The sequence below is a fragment of the Coturnix japonica genome, chromosome 6 (assembly GCF_054131305.1).
Source record: "Coturnix japonica strain WE chromosome 6, WE-NBRP24, whole genome shotgun sequence".
Lineage (NCBI taxonomy): Eukaryota > Metazoa > Chordata > Aves > Galliformes > Phasianidae > Coturnix > Coturnix japonica.
Genome location: NC_140668.1, coordinates 36,139,267 through 36,156,163, shown reverse-complemented (window position 1 = coordinate 36,156,163; position 16,897 = coordinate 36,139,267). Strand labels below are relative to the sequence as shown.

The 16,897-nt window shown below is 41.1% G+C and overlaps 1 protein-coding gene and 1 pseudogene across 6 annotated transcripts; one reads left to right on the top strand and one right to left on the bottom strand.

The window, feature by feature from the left end:
* Positions 1-2,064: 2,064 nt before the first annotated feature.
* LOC146760578 (uncharacterized) lies at positions 2,065-3,310 on the top strand (annotated as a pseudogene).
* Positions 3,311-4,266: 956 nt separating this feature from the next.
* Positions 4,267-16,891, bottom strand: ATMIN (ATM interactor). Of its 6 annotated transcripts, none has more exons than XM_085551854.1 (6): positions 16,673-16,891; positions 13,346-13,471; positions 12,302-12,501; positions 11,034-11,309; positions 7,509-7,546; positions 4,267-4,468 (listed from the first exon to the last, which is right to left on the bottom strand). In XM_085551854.1, the coding sequence occupies exons 1-5, from the start codon at positions 16,880-16,882 to the stop codon at positions 7,531-7,533; spliced, it is 828 nt and encodes a 275-aa protein (XP_085407980.1). In that variant the 5' UTR covers positions 16,883-16,891; the 3' UTR covers positions 4,267-4,468; positions 7,509-7,530. The 6 variants fall into 6 exon arrangements, 5 of the variants coding, with proteins under 5 accessions (XP_085407980.1, XP_085407981.1, XP_085407978.1 ...); XM_085551855.1 differs by lacking the exon at positions 4,267-4,468 and adding an exon at positions 5,138-5,588; XR_014947812.1 differs by lacking the exon at positions 4,267-4,468 and having other exon boundaries at positions 9,339-11,309.
* Positions 16,892-16,897: the final 6 nt, after the last annotated feature.

Genomic DNA, 16,897 nt, shown 5'->3' with positions numbered 1-16,897 from the left:
ATTACACGAATATGTAAATGTACCTAAGTAATATGCATGCTCCATGTAGCAGCTAATCCTGCAAGTGCTCAGCTTTTCACCTGCAGTTCCCCCCCACAAACCTCAGCTCTCTCACCAACACCTCAGTCTTGTCTCTGCTGGGCTCTGAAATTTACCACTCGTGCACAGCCAGCCTTGTGCTGTGATGTGGAACGTGTGCTCAGCGTTTGTAACGGGAAGCAGCAGACACCTTCATGTCTAACAGGAAACGATTTCGGCTTTGCCTGCTGTAAATATTTGTGCACCACGCTTGAACTCTTAGAAGTGAGCAAGTGCTACAGCATGAACAGAAACTGTGCCTTAATATATGCAGTGGTAGGCAGCCATACACCACCCCCTCTGTGCCTTAATTTAGTTCACAGTGTTACAAACACTTACGTTTGGAAGTTGGATCTGTCTGCTGTTTTACGGTGCTAGTTACACCACGGATGTAGCCAAGGCTCTTCTTTCAATAGGAATGTTAACAAGCAGATAACAAAACGATTAGTTCTGCTGCAGCCCCTTCAGTTATCGTTTTTCTGCTGGAAAACAGTATTTGTACAATCAGTTTTGAAAGTTCCAGCAGGAACAGACCAGTTGTCATGTAAATGCTGGAGCTACACAGTGTTGCTCTATTATACTGTAAGAAAAGCAAAAGGTTTTACATTACAGTTAGACATAGGGAACAGCGATCAGTCAGGCACTGTTGGCATCCTTTTGCACATTTAAGGGGCACAATCATAGAAAAAAAATGTTCTCCTAATAGCACCGTCCTACTCACTTTCTACAGACCTTCCAGCTGACACAAGCAGATAAAGAAAGCATCTGCTTTGCTGCATGGCATTGCCTGGCCCTGACACTTCTACCATGCCAGACTGCATTTCAAGTCGGCCCAATGCCTGAGAGCTTCCAGCCCAACTGCATTCAGTCCTCTATTTTATTATCATTTAAACAATTCAGAGGGAAAAAGGCAGAACTGATCCAAATCACTGAGGGCAATGAACTGAGCTCTCTTCTGTTGCATTTAGCTGTTGTCCTGACTCCAGGTAATCTAGGAGAAAGCAGATGCTGGTGCTGGGGAGCATTAAGCAGAGCAATGATAGAACAGGGAGAGGAATGTCTGAGTGCTGGGACTTATCCAAAGTGGCCATTGTCCCACGTCTGCTTCAACTTTCCAAAACAGGTTTATTTATAGTAATGAGAATTGTGGGGACATAAAAAGGAAGTAAAGACGAAGTGCATTATGATTACGTCAGCTTTTGAGATGAAGCAGTGACTCAGTGCGTGCATTTTAAAAGGTCAGCTTCAGCTCTCATTCAGTTGTTATCCCCACCTAACCAGGACGTGTGGTCTTTATCTATGAAGATGTAAGCTGTATGATGCACATGATTTTATCCAGGGGTATCTGAGGGGTTACTCTGCGGCTGGGGGGTTTGGATTGAAGTATACAGATGTATATACATTTTACTTTAAATATCAGGATCCAAAGAAACAATAATAACAAGAAAATGGAGTTGTAAGAGTTTACTTCAGTTCACGACCTTGTGAGTCTGCCTTCAGTGTGCCCTGATGGAGCTCAATGCAATTTTATTAGGCAAGCATTAACAACCTCTCCAGACTCTGTGATTGGCTTTAAGGCTTTGGGAAAGTGTGGGAGCTAAAAAAAGCCCCAATTAAGACTGCAGTGGAAAAGCAATAAATAAATGAATAAAATAAGAGACCTATCTTGTTCTTTGGAAGTGAAAAAGACCATTCAGTTCATAGTATTGAATAATGAGGCTGGAACTTCACAGAGGTGAAGGTTCCATCAGTTGTCAGCACTCCTTAGGCTCAATTTGTTTTGCTCATCACTTACACATACTGAAGAAAAGCTGCGTGACAGCAGTGTTGACCTGCCACAAATAAACACGTCAGAGACCAGATGAGTCTGTTCCAGCTTAGTGTAAAACTGAAAACCCACACAGAAGGGTTGTGAAAACTGTCCGCTCTACTTTTCAGATCAGAGCTCTTTCAGAAAACGAGATACCTGGATAGGAATGACATCTGCTTGTTATTTTGTTCTCAGAAGAAAACTCAAATAGCAGGCACTTTATTTGCATCAGCACAGAATATCTCCTCTACATTTTTCTCCTTGCAGTGCTCTGGGCTGCCTTAGATTTATCATTTCTCTATGACCAGGTGTGTGGCTGGGATAGAACCGAACCACTCACCTGCTTTTGCCTGCAAAAAAAAGTCGAGCACTTTAAGGCAAACAAAGCTTCCAAGTGTCTGTTCTGTTTAGACATGTTGCCGCCTATTGACAGAAGTGCAGGTCAAGAAGCCAAGACCACAAAGTACCAGTCAAAACCAGACAACAAGTTAAGTGTAGATGCCACATTCAGTGATGCCACTTCAGGAGGGGATACTGATCCATTCTAGCAAGTCTAATTGCTGTTCTACAATGTATGGCTTTAAAACGGTAATATGTAACAAAAAGGATCACTCTGTTTAAACATAGCACAGTGAAAAGAAGAGCCTGTCAATAAAAGCTGACTGTATGTGGAACTGAGGAGCTGTGAACAATCCAGAAGCCATGAAGCAATAAAACCCCCGGCACTTGATGTGCTTGATCCACATGACATTGAATCCTTGACTTCAAAATCTTCACAAATACTTCCACCTATGAAAGACGCCACTTCCAAGGACACTTCAGACCCCTCTTAGAAGGATAAAAAAGGCATTATCTCTCAGAAGGTGCTCAGTGGTACTTCAGTTGAGATTGCTTCCCGCAGCCAGGATGCTAAATGAACAGAGCAGGATAAAAAGGGAGCTGACATCATGAATGATAAATGAGGGGAAATGCAGCAATTCATGAACTACCACAATTTTTCTCCAGTCATATAGAGGTCACATTCCTGTAAGAAGATCCTGAGCAGTTATCCTGGGACTGTGCTCTTACATCACACAGAAGCATAGAGGCCATTTCTAATCTTGTTGCCTCGAAAAGAAGCAGTCGTCCACCGTGCCTGCATGCAGATTCCACACAGAAAAATAACAGTACACAAAACAGGATATCCATGGATCTTTAGCTTACAATGTCAGGAATAGGTATGTTGAAGTCAAGGAAGGAAACACACCAGAAATACCGGTGGTTCCACTGCCTCCTGGGCTATTACCTTCCTTAAAGCTTCACCACACTGCAAGAGCTGCACTACCATCTAGACTGCATGGACATTTCTATATTGCATTTTCATGTCTGTAGTTTTTAAAATACCACTAATAGCATCATAAGCTGGTGAATGCCAGTTACTTTCACATTGGTTGCTTTTTCCTGATCATATGATAGATCTATTTGAGCCTTAAACAGCTTATTCTGGGGATGAAGTGCAGCCTCTTCATTCAGATTCATTCAGATACAGCTACTGCTGTAGCCTGCTATGGGGATGAGGTATTAGATACTGCTGATCACTGAACCAATGCCTAACTTAAAGCACATTCTGCTCCATGGTGCATTTAATAATACTCTGACCTTAAAGGTGCTAAGTCCTAGTGAGCTTCACAGACAAACACTGCTGGAAGAGCCTGCTAATAACTAACATAGCTCTACTTGTTGTTTCACAGGTAGAAGGTTTGCACAGAGATGCCATCAGGTATGAACCAAGCACCCCCAAAATACAGCTGAGACAAATGGTTTGGAGACTTGGCCCAGTCAACCAAGTTTACAAGAAATGAATTAAAAACTGATTACAATTTAATTTACAGCAAGTCTGCTGCAAGAAACACATTTTCCAAGGAGGTGAACGTTTCTAGCTTACTAAAGCAAACCTTCCTTTGTGCTTCCTTCATGGAAGGTTTGAAAGAAAGGGATACTGGACAAAATAAATGTAAGAATATGCCAAGAAAGGAGGGAGGAAGGTTAACAGAAGGCACCCAGAAAGGCTGCCAAGTAAAGGCCTAGAACTTAAAGATAAATTCACAGCATGTGATAAGGCCTAATTAAGTTATGTGACCTGGAAGACATTGGTATTTTTCTGCCGCAGGAAACAGCAGCTTTTGTTTACAATCAGATTCTCTGAGGAATAAAGCCATTACTGCCTAGGGAAAGGAAACAAACTTAAGTGCTAGATCAGTTGGAAGGGTTTCCTGTATTCAAGGTGCCAAAAACACCCAACAACCAAACCCCCCCCCCCAAAAAACAAGCAAAAAGGAACTGAAAAACAAGCAAAAAAACCCCCGTTGTTAAGTGTAAAAATACAATGAGACAACACCTGAAAGTTAAATCAGCTCTTTATTATGATGTCCAAACCTCTCAAGGACTGATTCCACAGGACATATCAAATCCTGGAGCCAGAAAGAAAACTTGCCTCTCCTTTCAATTGTTTTGATGGAACACAGTCAGCTTGCCAAAATGCAATTTCTTTAGGCAAAGGAAATTCAGAATCTGAGTGCAAATGGGTCAGGGGTGCTTTCACTGCCAACAGAAGGAATAACAGTAAATTCTCATCAACACCAAACAAGAAAGCATTTAACAAATGGGTGGAGCTTTCCTGATTTCTAAACAGCCATAATCTTCCTCTCAAGCTTAAGAATCTGTCCTGCCTTGTAGACCATCCTGACACCTCTGAAAGCTTCATGAGGACAGACTGTTTGAAGTGTCTGACTGCTGTCTGCAGGGCAGACCTGCCCCGTCAGGTTTTGATTGTAAGATTCCTGCTGTAAGTTACAAAAACTTTACTAATTTAAAAGAGATCTGGCTTTCCAAAGATTAGATGTTACGGAGCAATGGGTGGTACCCACTAACAGGCACTGTATGCCCTACTTGTGCTTCTACAGAAGATCACAGCAGAAAACAGAAGGCAAAAATGGATTGAAATTCACTTTATTCCAAAATATGTATAATTTACAGGACTAAATAAGTGCTTCATTTGTGAACACAAGGCTTCAATGCTTGTGAGAATAACTTACTAGTAGCTCTGCGTAACAGTTTAGTTTCCAACATAAGGAAATATGAATCAGTATTTTGGCACAGTTGTTTTGTTTTTCCTGCATGCATTAACATACTTAAAATGTTTCACAATTGCTAGGACAACATTCTTTCTTTGGGATTGTCACTCGTAAAACAGGTATCAGAAACGAATACTTGCTTTTCTCTGCTTATTGCAAGTTTATTGGCTTAAATAGCGATAATCGAACATGAACATCCTTTGAAAACCAGATTTGTCTGCTAGATCAAAATCCCACCAGTGATGAAAAGAATATTTTAAGGACATATCTCAGCTTTATTAACTCACACATGCTTTGGGAAAGGCTCACCCATCATTCTAAATAGCTACAAGTTTAAACTAGGTCATTATAAGGTTTTGAATTCTGTAAGTTGAAAAAATATGGCTACTTTTATATTTAGCTTTATTTTTATCATAGATGCACTTGCAAATACCTGTAAAACAGAGTATTGTCAATCTAGCTCTGCATGCAAGTGCCTGAAGCATGCATGTAAAGCGTTACTCATTGTGAAATGGATACGTCATGGCTGACTTCATCACAAGCCATCCACCATACTCCATTCATTGCTAGTTATGTTGAAGATACTCCTGAAAAACCAGAATGAGAAGTGAAGGACTTGTGTTATTTTAACTAGAGATCTGCAGCTCAGTCAGGAATTTCCACTGTTTCAGGCTGTCTGATGACATTTTTTTCAGTAAAGTGGAAGAGTCACACACATCAAGACAAACATCAACCTGACTGCATGGCAACACAGAACTGAACAGTGTAGTTCCTTGATGCTGCTCACTGCGTAGCAATGGCACTTTAAACAAGAAAATGCAGTCATGCTCTAACCAGCAAACCCTTTTAGCACCCATTTGGATTCACGTGAACCACAGAAAGAAACAACAAATCAAATGAAAATCCATCACAAGAGGAGGAACAAAAGATGCATGTTTGCATCATGCATTGAAGCAGCTTGCTGTTCAACAGCCCTATCCTCATAGTGTTCAAGTGAAATTGTTAAGGAGGTCTGTTTACAGTAGATCTATTATGAACACGAGCATAGCAGCACCTTCAACCAAACAGGAATGAAAAAGCTTACAACATAAAAAATATTTTGGTGTGAATGTATTTGAAACTGTAAATTGCACATTAAGATGATGTTAAAAAAAAAATAAAGTAGCCAAAAGGAAGCTGTACAACCTGGTAATAAAGGCAAGAGAGTTTGGTTCACCTCTGAGTTGTCATTTCAGTAACATTTTGCAAGTCTAGCACCTTACGTTGATTCAATATGGTTCTATTGATCTTACTTATCTTGCATTTGAAAGGTTATTAAAAAAAAAGTCAAAATTAAACAACCAAAAAGCCCTGAGGACCCAAAGATCCCAATCCTGCCAATGCTTATATCTTGTACTCAGCCACACAGAAAGACCAGCCTGCATCTGACTCAGCACATGACTGTGTGTTACCAGGATAAAGACTTAGAACAGTGGAAGGCAGTCACATTTCTTTTTTCTGTTGCCTCTATACTCTCAAGGTATAAGGCTAACAGGGAAATTTAACCTTTTGTTTTCAACTGAGAAAATGTGTGAGTCAGTCTTGGAATAAAATGTGGAGTGTTAGTTACATACATTAAGTTACAGACACTGACTTGTTTAAAGCTGGACTTTTTTTTACAGCTTTTAAAGTTAAACAGCTGCATGTATCTTTTTCCTTAAGATTCCACGTCCTTTGGAAGTGAGAAGTTTCTAGACACAAACAGCTTTGCATAGCTAAGATTCCGGAGCATTAATACATTGACTTTAAACTAGCAAGATCTCTTAGGCCACCATTAAGAGCCAGAGGAAAGATTCCCTCCTTTCCCAAAGCAGAAACAAGCTTTTACAGCCATGGTTGTAGAAACAGACACAAACCTAACTCCAAATATAGAAGAAACTCCATCTATTGTCATACAAACACACATATAAGGCAACAAGACATGATGTAAGACAGAACTCTATTTTTTTTTTCTCTTTTTTTTGAGGGCTGTTTTGTGCTTCTCACAGAACGTGTGTCCTACATTTACTTGTTTCCCTTGTTAAAATTTTCACATACCTTGAAAATGGAACACAGTTCACTTTTCTAACAGTGTTCTCTCAGAAGCCAGAAGTTTCAAGTACACTACTCAGCTTTGCCCACCCATCCACAATAACATCCAATGGGGGATAATATTTGTATTCTGTATTTTGACAATACGAAGGAAATGCACAAGTCTACCACTAATTAGACTAATTAAACTACTAATTGAGTTTTAGAATAATATTTACAGACTTCCAGATCAAGAGCTAGCAATGGCAGCGTAACTTAATGAAGCAGGAAAAGCAAAGAGAAAGCACAAGTAATATTAGTATCACTTCCAGATAAAAGTTTGTGCTATGAGGTTGTGGACAACCTGATGTTACTTCTCATATAGCGGCTCAAATGGCAGCAGAGGACACAGAGGAGAGAATTAACAAAATAGTAAGTCACTACTGACCAATACTTACAACAGAGTCAGTGCCTTGAAAATCAAATCAGAGACAAACTGCAGAAAAAGGGAGATAAGTATCATTTTAGTACTACCAAGAAATAGCTCTCAGAGAAGTTTATTTTGAAAACAATGCTCAAAATAGTCAATTACCCATTTAAAGGAAATCGTTTCACTTTTAAGTAATATTGGCTCATGATATTTCGGACCAGGTTTCAGTAGCTTTCCTGTGGGATCCAGCAACTATAAACAGCCTGATTGCAGCCTTTGCGTTTGCAGAAAAATATTTAATATATCCAAACTGAAAGACACAAGGCACCAGCGTAGGATTCTGATACCTATCAGATACTGTGTTGAATTAAGTATGGCAATTTAAAGAGGGGTGAGATGAGATAATAAAATCAAAAGGTATTGCTCATTTTCTAGACAACAAGCTAGTTGTGTTGGGTGAGTAACTGCACTCCCATATCCTTGAGCTGAGGATATGAAGCTGTGCACAAAGCATAGCAAGTCTTTGAAAACTACAGCTGAGACATCTGTTACTGGTGGGACGCCTAGTAAACACATAGCCAGTACATCCAACAGCAGAGGAGTAAAGCCCAGGAATATGACATAAAGATGTTTCATTTTTCAGTTAACGTAATAGAAACTAAAACCTGTCCAGGACAAAACCAGAGGCCTACATTTCTGCAGGCACTACAACAAGATAAGAATCAGTTAAGGCCAAATTCCAGCATACATTCACAACCGGCTTTGTATTCTTCCATGTCAATACATCTGCTACAAGCACAATACGAAGGGCAAAATAAACATACAGAAATCCAAGAGGTCACATGTTTGTCTTTGACAGATCAGTCCCAGTTTTTGATTACAACTCAGAAAACTTTCCAAAAGCTGCAGGAAGCACCTGCTGCAGATCAATGTGCAAAAGCAAAATACATCTTTTCTGAAAGGGTTTTTGTGAGCACATCTTCCGGCCTTGTTGTATGCAGTTGAGTTTGCTTCAGTTCTGGAAGCTGAAATCCAAGTATAGGTAAAGAATTCAGTTTCTCAACTTTGATGGTTTTTGTTAAGGTAGTGGAAATATAAACCATTGTGACATTTCCCAACTTACATCTTTGTGGAAACTAGGGGGATTTCAGAGAAAACAAACTATTCCAGTTTTTGAGGCACAAACATCGTAACATTTGTGTCTTACAGTAAGAAATAATTCAAGCAAATCCCTTCTGAAGAGTTTAAATTACTTTAGTCCCATTTATGACACGAGCTAAAAGGACATAATAATTTTCCAAGTGATTATGCATTCTAAGCTCTTTTTCTACCCTTCAACGGGCATCAGTAGCATCTGGGAAGAACAGCTACTTCTTTCTACACATTTTGCAGATCATTGGTATTCCATAATTCAAGTCTACATGTATCTATGGCTGTTGGATGGGTGTTCAGAACACTGCAACTTAAACAGGAGAAAGAGCTGTGAAGGCATAAAGGAAAAAACAATACGGCTTATTATGTTCATACCAGACACTAAGCTCCTAAAAAACATCAACAGAAGTAGCTTACACTAAGAGAATTCAGGGAAGCATCTGAATTGGACAGGGCAGGTTTTGGTCTAGCACAGTGGAACCCTATACATAAGCCAGAAATAGATATACATGGAGATATACATGGGACACTTTCAAAAGGTTCTTCGGTTTAAATGAAGCAGTTTGTAAAGAAGATTGAGCAAAAAACATAGGCACCACAAACTGTTTTTTTAAGGTTCAAATGTACATTAACATGTTTTTCCCTCCCCCAGCCCTCCCCTTATGCACATATAACTTATATTGAAGTTACATTTTCAGTGAAGTACCTTCAGCATGAAAAGTCTTTTAGGCCAACCGCACACAATAACTACATTCAACAATGTGAAATGGGTTACTTGGTCGATGCATCTCTCCCACCCCAATAACTTAATTTCAAACCACAGGAAACAGTTCTGTTGCACAGCACTCAATGACTGGGCTTGTCAGAGCTCTGAAACAAGGAGCACAGCTCTTCACAGGTCTGTGTTTCTACTGAACTGAACTGGGACTCCATTGTATTCCAGGCTAAGTCAGCTAGAAGAAAGTCATCCATTGCTGTCTGCGTCTCGTTGCTGGTAAGGAATAAATTCCCAAGATTCTCAAAGCAGCTATCCATAGTCTGTGTTTCAGCACTACTGAGCTGGACTTTGCTTTCTATGTTCTGATTAGGTACGTTTTTAGTGGCAGGATATACTTCTGTCTGGGTTTCTGTATCTGATGAGTCAGTGCTCATGGAGAAACTAGACTGCTTCAGAATACTCCCTAAAGGCAGATGGGTATTGCTGTCCAAAAAGAAATTCAAGTCTGTCTGCGTCTGCGTATCAAACATCTCCAAGCCTAAGAAGTTAGAATTTCCTCTGCAGCTATATGATTGAGTGGCACTATCTGAAAATAAGAAATCAGTTTGAGTTTCGATGTCAAGTGACTCCAAAACTGGCTCAGAGGGCAGGGTACCAAGCTCACTCTCTTCAGTCTGAGTTTGGATATTGGATGCTGAAAAGAACTCTTCAATGTCAAAGTCTATTCCAGTGCTTTGTGATGAACCAGATGGCAGATGCGTGTCAGCATTAGAACTAGTCTCAGACAAAAGGCCACGATTATCCAGTGTCTGGCCAGACATGTTTCCTGAAAAGATATTTTCCAGATCACTTAGCAAGTCCATTGTCTGGGTTTGATTATCCATCGTATTTTGAGGTGGAAGTATATTAGCCTGGGTACTGAAGCCAATAAGAGATTCAGACTTCACTGTGTCTTGATTGAGGCTCTTGCAATTACTCCTTTGCAGCAAGGTTTGATCTATATTTGTAGTCATTAAGTTATTTTCTGGAAGTTCAATTTGAGTAGCAACGTTATATGACGAATGAACATTTTCAAAGATGTCACTGCACATTACAGCCTGGTCCATTTGTGCTCGTCCATCAATAGAATCCTGCGTCCTACTGGTTTGAGTCTCTCTAGAAATGCCACATGTTGGAAAACAAGCCTGACTAAAATCATCAGTCTGAGCAGCTATGGATGAAGTCACTTTGGAAGCAGGCAGCAGCGTCTGTGTTTGTACACTGATGGGTAACGAAACCTGTGAACTAAATGACAGATCTGTCTGAGAACAAGAAGATACAGAAGAATCAGGAGTCCAGGCTGCAGCTGGTACAAAATTTTGAGAAATATAAGATAAGTCAGTCTGTACATTTATTGAAGAAATTTTATTCTTGTGACAAACATTCCCCAGCTCTTGTCCTGGGCTATTTGACGTAACCTTATCCAAGTCGACTTGTACACCAGTACTTACTGCTTCATTATCACCAGAATTTGTCACTTTTGAAACTGGCATAGTATCTTTAAATACAAGAGTTTCCGCCTCCAGTGCTGGAATCAGAATTCCCACAGATTGAGGCAATAAATGAACAGTACTTACAACTGAACCTTGATTATCAACAGCCACTACAACAGGCTTGACAGAAGAATCTGTTGCGGATACATACACAGGCAAGTGAGCAAGCTGCATCACTGGAAGTTTAACCAAAGCCACCTTGGGCTTTGGCAAAAGCATCTTGGGTGTACATTTCGGGTGCACTTGCTTTGTGAAGTTAGAATTGCAGGAACCTTCAAAAGATGCCACTAGTTTCACTTCAGATGACTCCAGCTCCTGAGTCCCAGGGTTATTACTGTGTGTATCGACGAATGTTTTATTTCCTTTCTCTGCCAACTGCTGATTATGTACAGAGGTTTCCATTTTCCTTTTCTTACTAGGAGGATCCCTGTGAATATGAGATTGATAATTTATGTTCCCTTCAAGCACAACACATCTGCCTTCCTTTTTTTGAGTCACTGCATTGCAAATATAAACTCAAGTCCCAGATGAGGCTGTATAGGACTAATCCTGATTATAATAAAAAGATCTCCATGAACTCCTGTTTTGTAAAATTTCATGCCTTACTCTCCCATAAAAAAAAAAAAAAAGAAAAAAGAAAAAAAAGAAAAAAAAAGGTTTCTGCTTTTATGAAGATCTATGTTCTAAATGGAGGTTGAGGCTTAGAGGTTTTCTCCCCTTTAGATGTTACACACTGATCTGAAGACAGTTAGTCCGTGATTTTGATGCTAGCTCAGACTGAGCACTGACAGGATAGGTTTACAAAACTATTGTCAGGTAAAGGTCTCTCGCAGAAACCAAGGACACAATTAAGTTCTGTGTGAAGGAGCACTAATTTTGCAGCAGCTGAACCTCCAAGGAAGACAGGTTATGTCTCAGGAAACAGATTGTCCTTTATGAAATACAAGTACATCTTAAAACAACTATCAATCAAAACATGCATTAAAAAAACCCAAAAGAATCCGCTTAGTAGCAAAGTTGACTAGGCTATACAAGAAAAACTCAATTGCATTGCACGCCACCATTACCAGCCATAAGCATTTCCAAATCATCTCTACTTCCACAGAACTGTAAAAGCAGTTCCAACAAGAACCACAAACATTTATGCCATGCAGCAAAGTGTCATCAGTAACTTGCTGATGGAACTTTTTGGTTTACGTACAGGGAAAACTGATGTTATTGATTAGACAACTGTCTTTGCCTGAAACAAAACAGAAACTGCTAAGAGCAACAGAACAAAGAAATGGCAAATTGCTTTATAGCTAAAACAATATCTGCTAATCTCAAACATTAACAGAAAAGAGACAGAAAGCCAGTATGTGGGGGACAGAGGGCTCAGGGAAGCATACGAGTAGCAGTACTTAATTGCTTAAATTTTACCTGTGTTCCGCAGGAATTTCATGTCCAGTTCTGTAAATATGAGACAGTAATGCCGGTCTGCTGGCATAGGGGCACCCACAAGTACACCGGAAAGTCTTGCCACAGTCCTCTATATGCCGTTTCAAATACCATTCTGTACCATAGGAGTTACTACATTTATCACATTTGTGCTTCTTTTCAGCATGCATCTTCATAAAGTGCTACGACACACAATGAAAAGTAAACATCAGCCTTCAGCTAAGCCATCTCTAGGGAAACAATATTTGTATATTTTTCTTTAGCTGTTGAATAGCACTGAAAAGCAGGATTAGAATCTTTTGAAATGTCTCAGTAGGAAGGGCTGCCCAAGATGGAGCGCAGGCAAGAAGTGGAATGTAACAATTAACAAGTCTTTATTTGCACATACTTGGTGTGTACACAAAGTTCATGCTATGTTCAGCTCTCCAAACTACGAGAACGAACTACTGGGAGGCTCCTGATCATGTCAGCTCTCTATCAGCAGCTTCCACCACTTCAAAGTGCAGATACAAGTTTGCGTGTCCTGATAATATATGAATTTTCTTATTGTCCTTGTCTTACTGGCTAGAGAGGAATCTTGCCAAAGACTGTAGCAAGTCTATGTTGCAACACATAGATACTCCTGAGAATCTACTACTGAGCAAACAGTATCGAGTCAACAGGACAACTGCAGAGTAACCAGCAGAACTTCTGCTTTTCAGTTATGGCACAACATAGCATTCATCTCCTATGGTCCAGGCTTCCACAGGTGACAAACAGAAATATGTTTTTTGATCTTTCACAAAGAAACACATCTTAAATGTTTTCTTAATCAGGTATCTAGTAAGCAAACGTATTTTGATAGTAAAACAGAGAGAAACTGTTAACCAACCATACGCCCACATGGAGCTTCTGCACATACAACCCCAAGTCCTATATACATGCTGTGGACTTGCTCCTATCTGAATGTGAAAGCATGCACTCTCTAGAGTAAAGCCAGTCAGGAACAAAGCGGTATGAGATTAATGCTGTGGGAAAAAGGAATACCTGTTTTACAAGAGAAAATTGGGAAAATGGCCTGTTTGGTCCTCTGGGGCAGCCTTCAATAGGGCAGCAGTAGAATTTCTGTGGAGTTTTCAAACCCTTCCTTATTGGTGCATTAAATTTTCCATCCTAAAAAACAATAAATTGAGAAGCTGACAACAATTTACAGGTTTATAATTAAAGGCAGCATTCGGAATACACCTCAACTTTGGCTCAATTATTTTATACACCTCAATGAGTTGAAAGTACTTCAATAAACGTCTGGGAACTTATAATGGAATTTTCCACCTCTATGGATTCTATCTTCCAAATTCATCAGAATTACTGAGTGAAACCATAACAAGCTCCATGGAGTTCTAGTAATGTACTATCTACCTCCTCCAACATATTTGCTCGAGGCTTCAAGGTACACCCATCTATTGCATTATTTGAGCCTAAAACCTTTTCTCACAGGAAATCAGGTCACAGACCAAAATTCACCCAGTCTACAAAACTAACAACTGCCAATTCTGATATTCCAAACATGAACTTATCTGTGCAGTCCAATAGTACGATACATATAAAAATACAATAAAAATGTATAATATGCTTCACAAGAATTATCATGTGCACACAGCAGAAGAAAGAAACATTAAGTGACTCAAAGACAACTGCAAGTCTTCAAGCCTTCAGGAGGAATAAAAGATTTATCCCTTTAATCAAGGCTGCATTTGTACTCTCCAAGTGCAGATGAAATCACTTAGTAAGCAGCAGTTTAAGTTATTTAGAAACATGTGAGAATTTATTCCAAGTGTGCTACATTTAACATTACAATCTAATAAGTGACAGGGAAATATGTTCAGGCACTCAGCAGACATACCACAGCCAGGGTTAAGAAATGACTTCAGTATGAAGGTGTGGAATAATGCCAAGTGGCATCAAAACATGTAAACGTAAGTAAGACGATGTAACAGCTGGAACACAGGTTTTCCAGGTGCAGATCACAACAGATCTGCTGTGACAAGTCGAGAATTTCTGTATGCATACAAGCAACCCTAACCAGACACCATCCTTGTTTTGACTTTCTTCAAAGCCCTCCTGGCTCTACCTGGTAAATCACATTTCAGGCATTCTCACAAGTCCTTTCTTTGTGTGTCTGATTTTATTCCTCGCATTTCCACAATGCCGACTGACACTGCTGCTGGAGGTACTTGTTGCACTGACACCTCACAGTACAGCCAGTTGCACTGTAAGGAACACAAACACCTGGGGCTTGTACCAACATTAAGGAGGAGCAGACAGCACCAGGCTGTGCTACAGATTTAGCCAATGTGATCTCTGTGATGTCTGGCTTCCCTGCAGCAGGTTTACTCTGTCTGCTGGGTTAACTTAAAACAGTACCTTACATTAGACTACAGGCAACCTCTCATAACATCCCTGGGAGTAGGAGGTGATAGCACTGAGGAAAGAAATCCACTCTGCCTTACTATAAGAACTACTGTGGCAGTGTCACATTTGCATTAGGTCACATACCCAGAGGGCAAGCTGCACACTGCAGTCCAGCACTGACTGCAGACTCCTTGCTACCACAGGAACCTATTGAATCCTCTCCTTTACATTAATTCCTCTAGACTCATATTTAAACTGTGCAGAAGCCTTCCTCTTCTCCCATAAAATAACACAGACAAAAGATATTAATATTCAAAAGTTTTCAAGCCTAATATATTAAAGTGCCGGTTTCTAAATTAAATGCCACTGTTCTCATGTTCTCACTGACTCAGTTAAGCCAAGAAGCAGAAAACACACAGCTAGAAATTCTCTCTTAAAGGGAAAAAGGCCTGTATTAATTCAATTCCATCTCCTTCTGGATACACATAGTAACAAACTTACATTTACATTTTACTTTAGTACCTTCATTCTCCCATTCAAGACACATACTGAAGACACACATAACACTGAATATGTTTTACCTAAAAGATGGAAAATTTGATCTCCCTTTAGCCTTGGTAATATTCACCTTCAATTACGGTGTTCCTGAGAAGCTACATGCAACCATGTTTCATATGGTTGAGGATCAAGCTAGACTTAGTGGAAGGGTGCAGGAAACACATTACAGTTACACAGGGCATGAGGAAGTCAGCTCAGAACTGCTTAAAGGGAAGCACTTCCTCGCTCACCTTAACTGTATAACACACTGCTGCTGTGCTCACAGCATCAGGGGCTGCTGCAAACACTCAGAGCAAGTTCAAAACTGCCTGCTGAACCTGTAGGACCACTCTGAACTACTTTTGTGCCTCTACCCGTACGTATATATATGCAAGGCATAATGCATAGCTAAGACAAAAGTTGTTAGCGCGTATTGCGTTTCTATTCAGTTTTTGCATTTTGTATTTTTCACTGTTTTCAAACGGGAATCGTAATGCTGAAATTCACAGCAAACACTAACGAGCACAATTAAGGTGAATATAAAAACAACACAACTAAAGATTGCAAGTATCCTCCAGACCGTTTCCTCCTCACAAACGATGGGCTGAAACGTGCTGCTGTTGATTCCGTCCTTCACCATTTCCATAAACAACAGTTAATTGTTCACCCACTGTGGCTGCTCCTTGCAGCCATGAACTCTGTGCTCAGAGCTCTCCACAAATGCCATTCTCACCCACACCTCCTGCACAGTGACTTGGAGAAAAATAAGAGCAACTTGCAGCCAGGCCATCCCCAACCACAAGGCTGCTCAGCTGCGGCTCCACATGCCCTCCTCCCCACACACACACAATCACAGAATGACCCGGGTTGGAAGGGACCTCAAGGATCATGCAGTTCCAACCCCCCCTGCCTGGCAGGGCCACCAAACATACACCTTTACTAGCTCAGGTTGCCCAGATCACAGGTTCCCCACACACACACGCTGCATTTTCTCTGTAGTGCTGTAGTAACGAGTGCTTCTCTCCAAAATGGCACCCACAGCTTTTTGTTGTCGTCGCTCAATGATATTACCAAGAATTAAAACAGCTGGAGGACCCAGCAGTAGCCGGGCATGGAGCGGCCTGTCAGCTGCTGAACCTCCCAAGCGATAGAAAAACAAGCGATACACTGAAGGGAAGAACATAAATCGAGTAATAAACTTTGTCCCAGCACAGCTGCGATGCACAGCGGCACATAAAGGACAATATTCCACACACAGGTGTGGTGCGATCCCCCCGACCTGCGCACGGTTCTTCATGTGGATTTAACGACCCTCCCCGTTCTATTCGCTCCCTCACAGCCCCGAGGACACCCCCCAGCCCAGCAGCTCCGACTACGGGCCGAGGCCGGGCGCCCAGCGGGTCATCACCGGGGACAGGGCGGTACCTGGAGCCGGTGGGCCTTGCTGAGGTGCATGTTGAGGGCCGGGCTGTTGGGCAGCACCTTCCCGCAGCCGGGCACGGTGCACAGGATATTGGTCCTCACTTGGGACAGCTCCGTTACCGAGGGCCGCACTAGTTCGCGAGCGGGCGGCGGGTCCCCCACGGGTGGTGGTGGCTGCCCCGGGCCCACAGCGCGCCGCCCCGCCGCCGCCATGTTGATGTCAGGTGC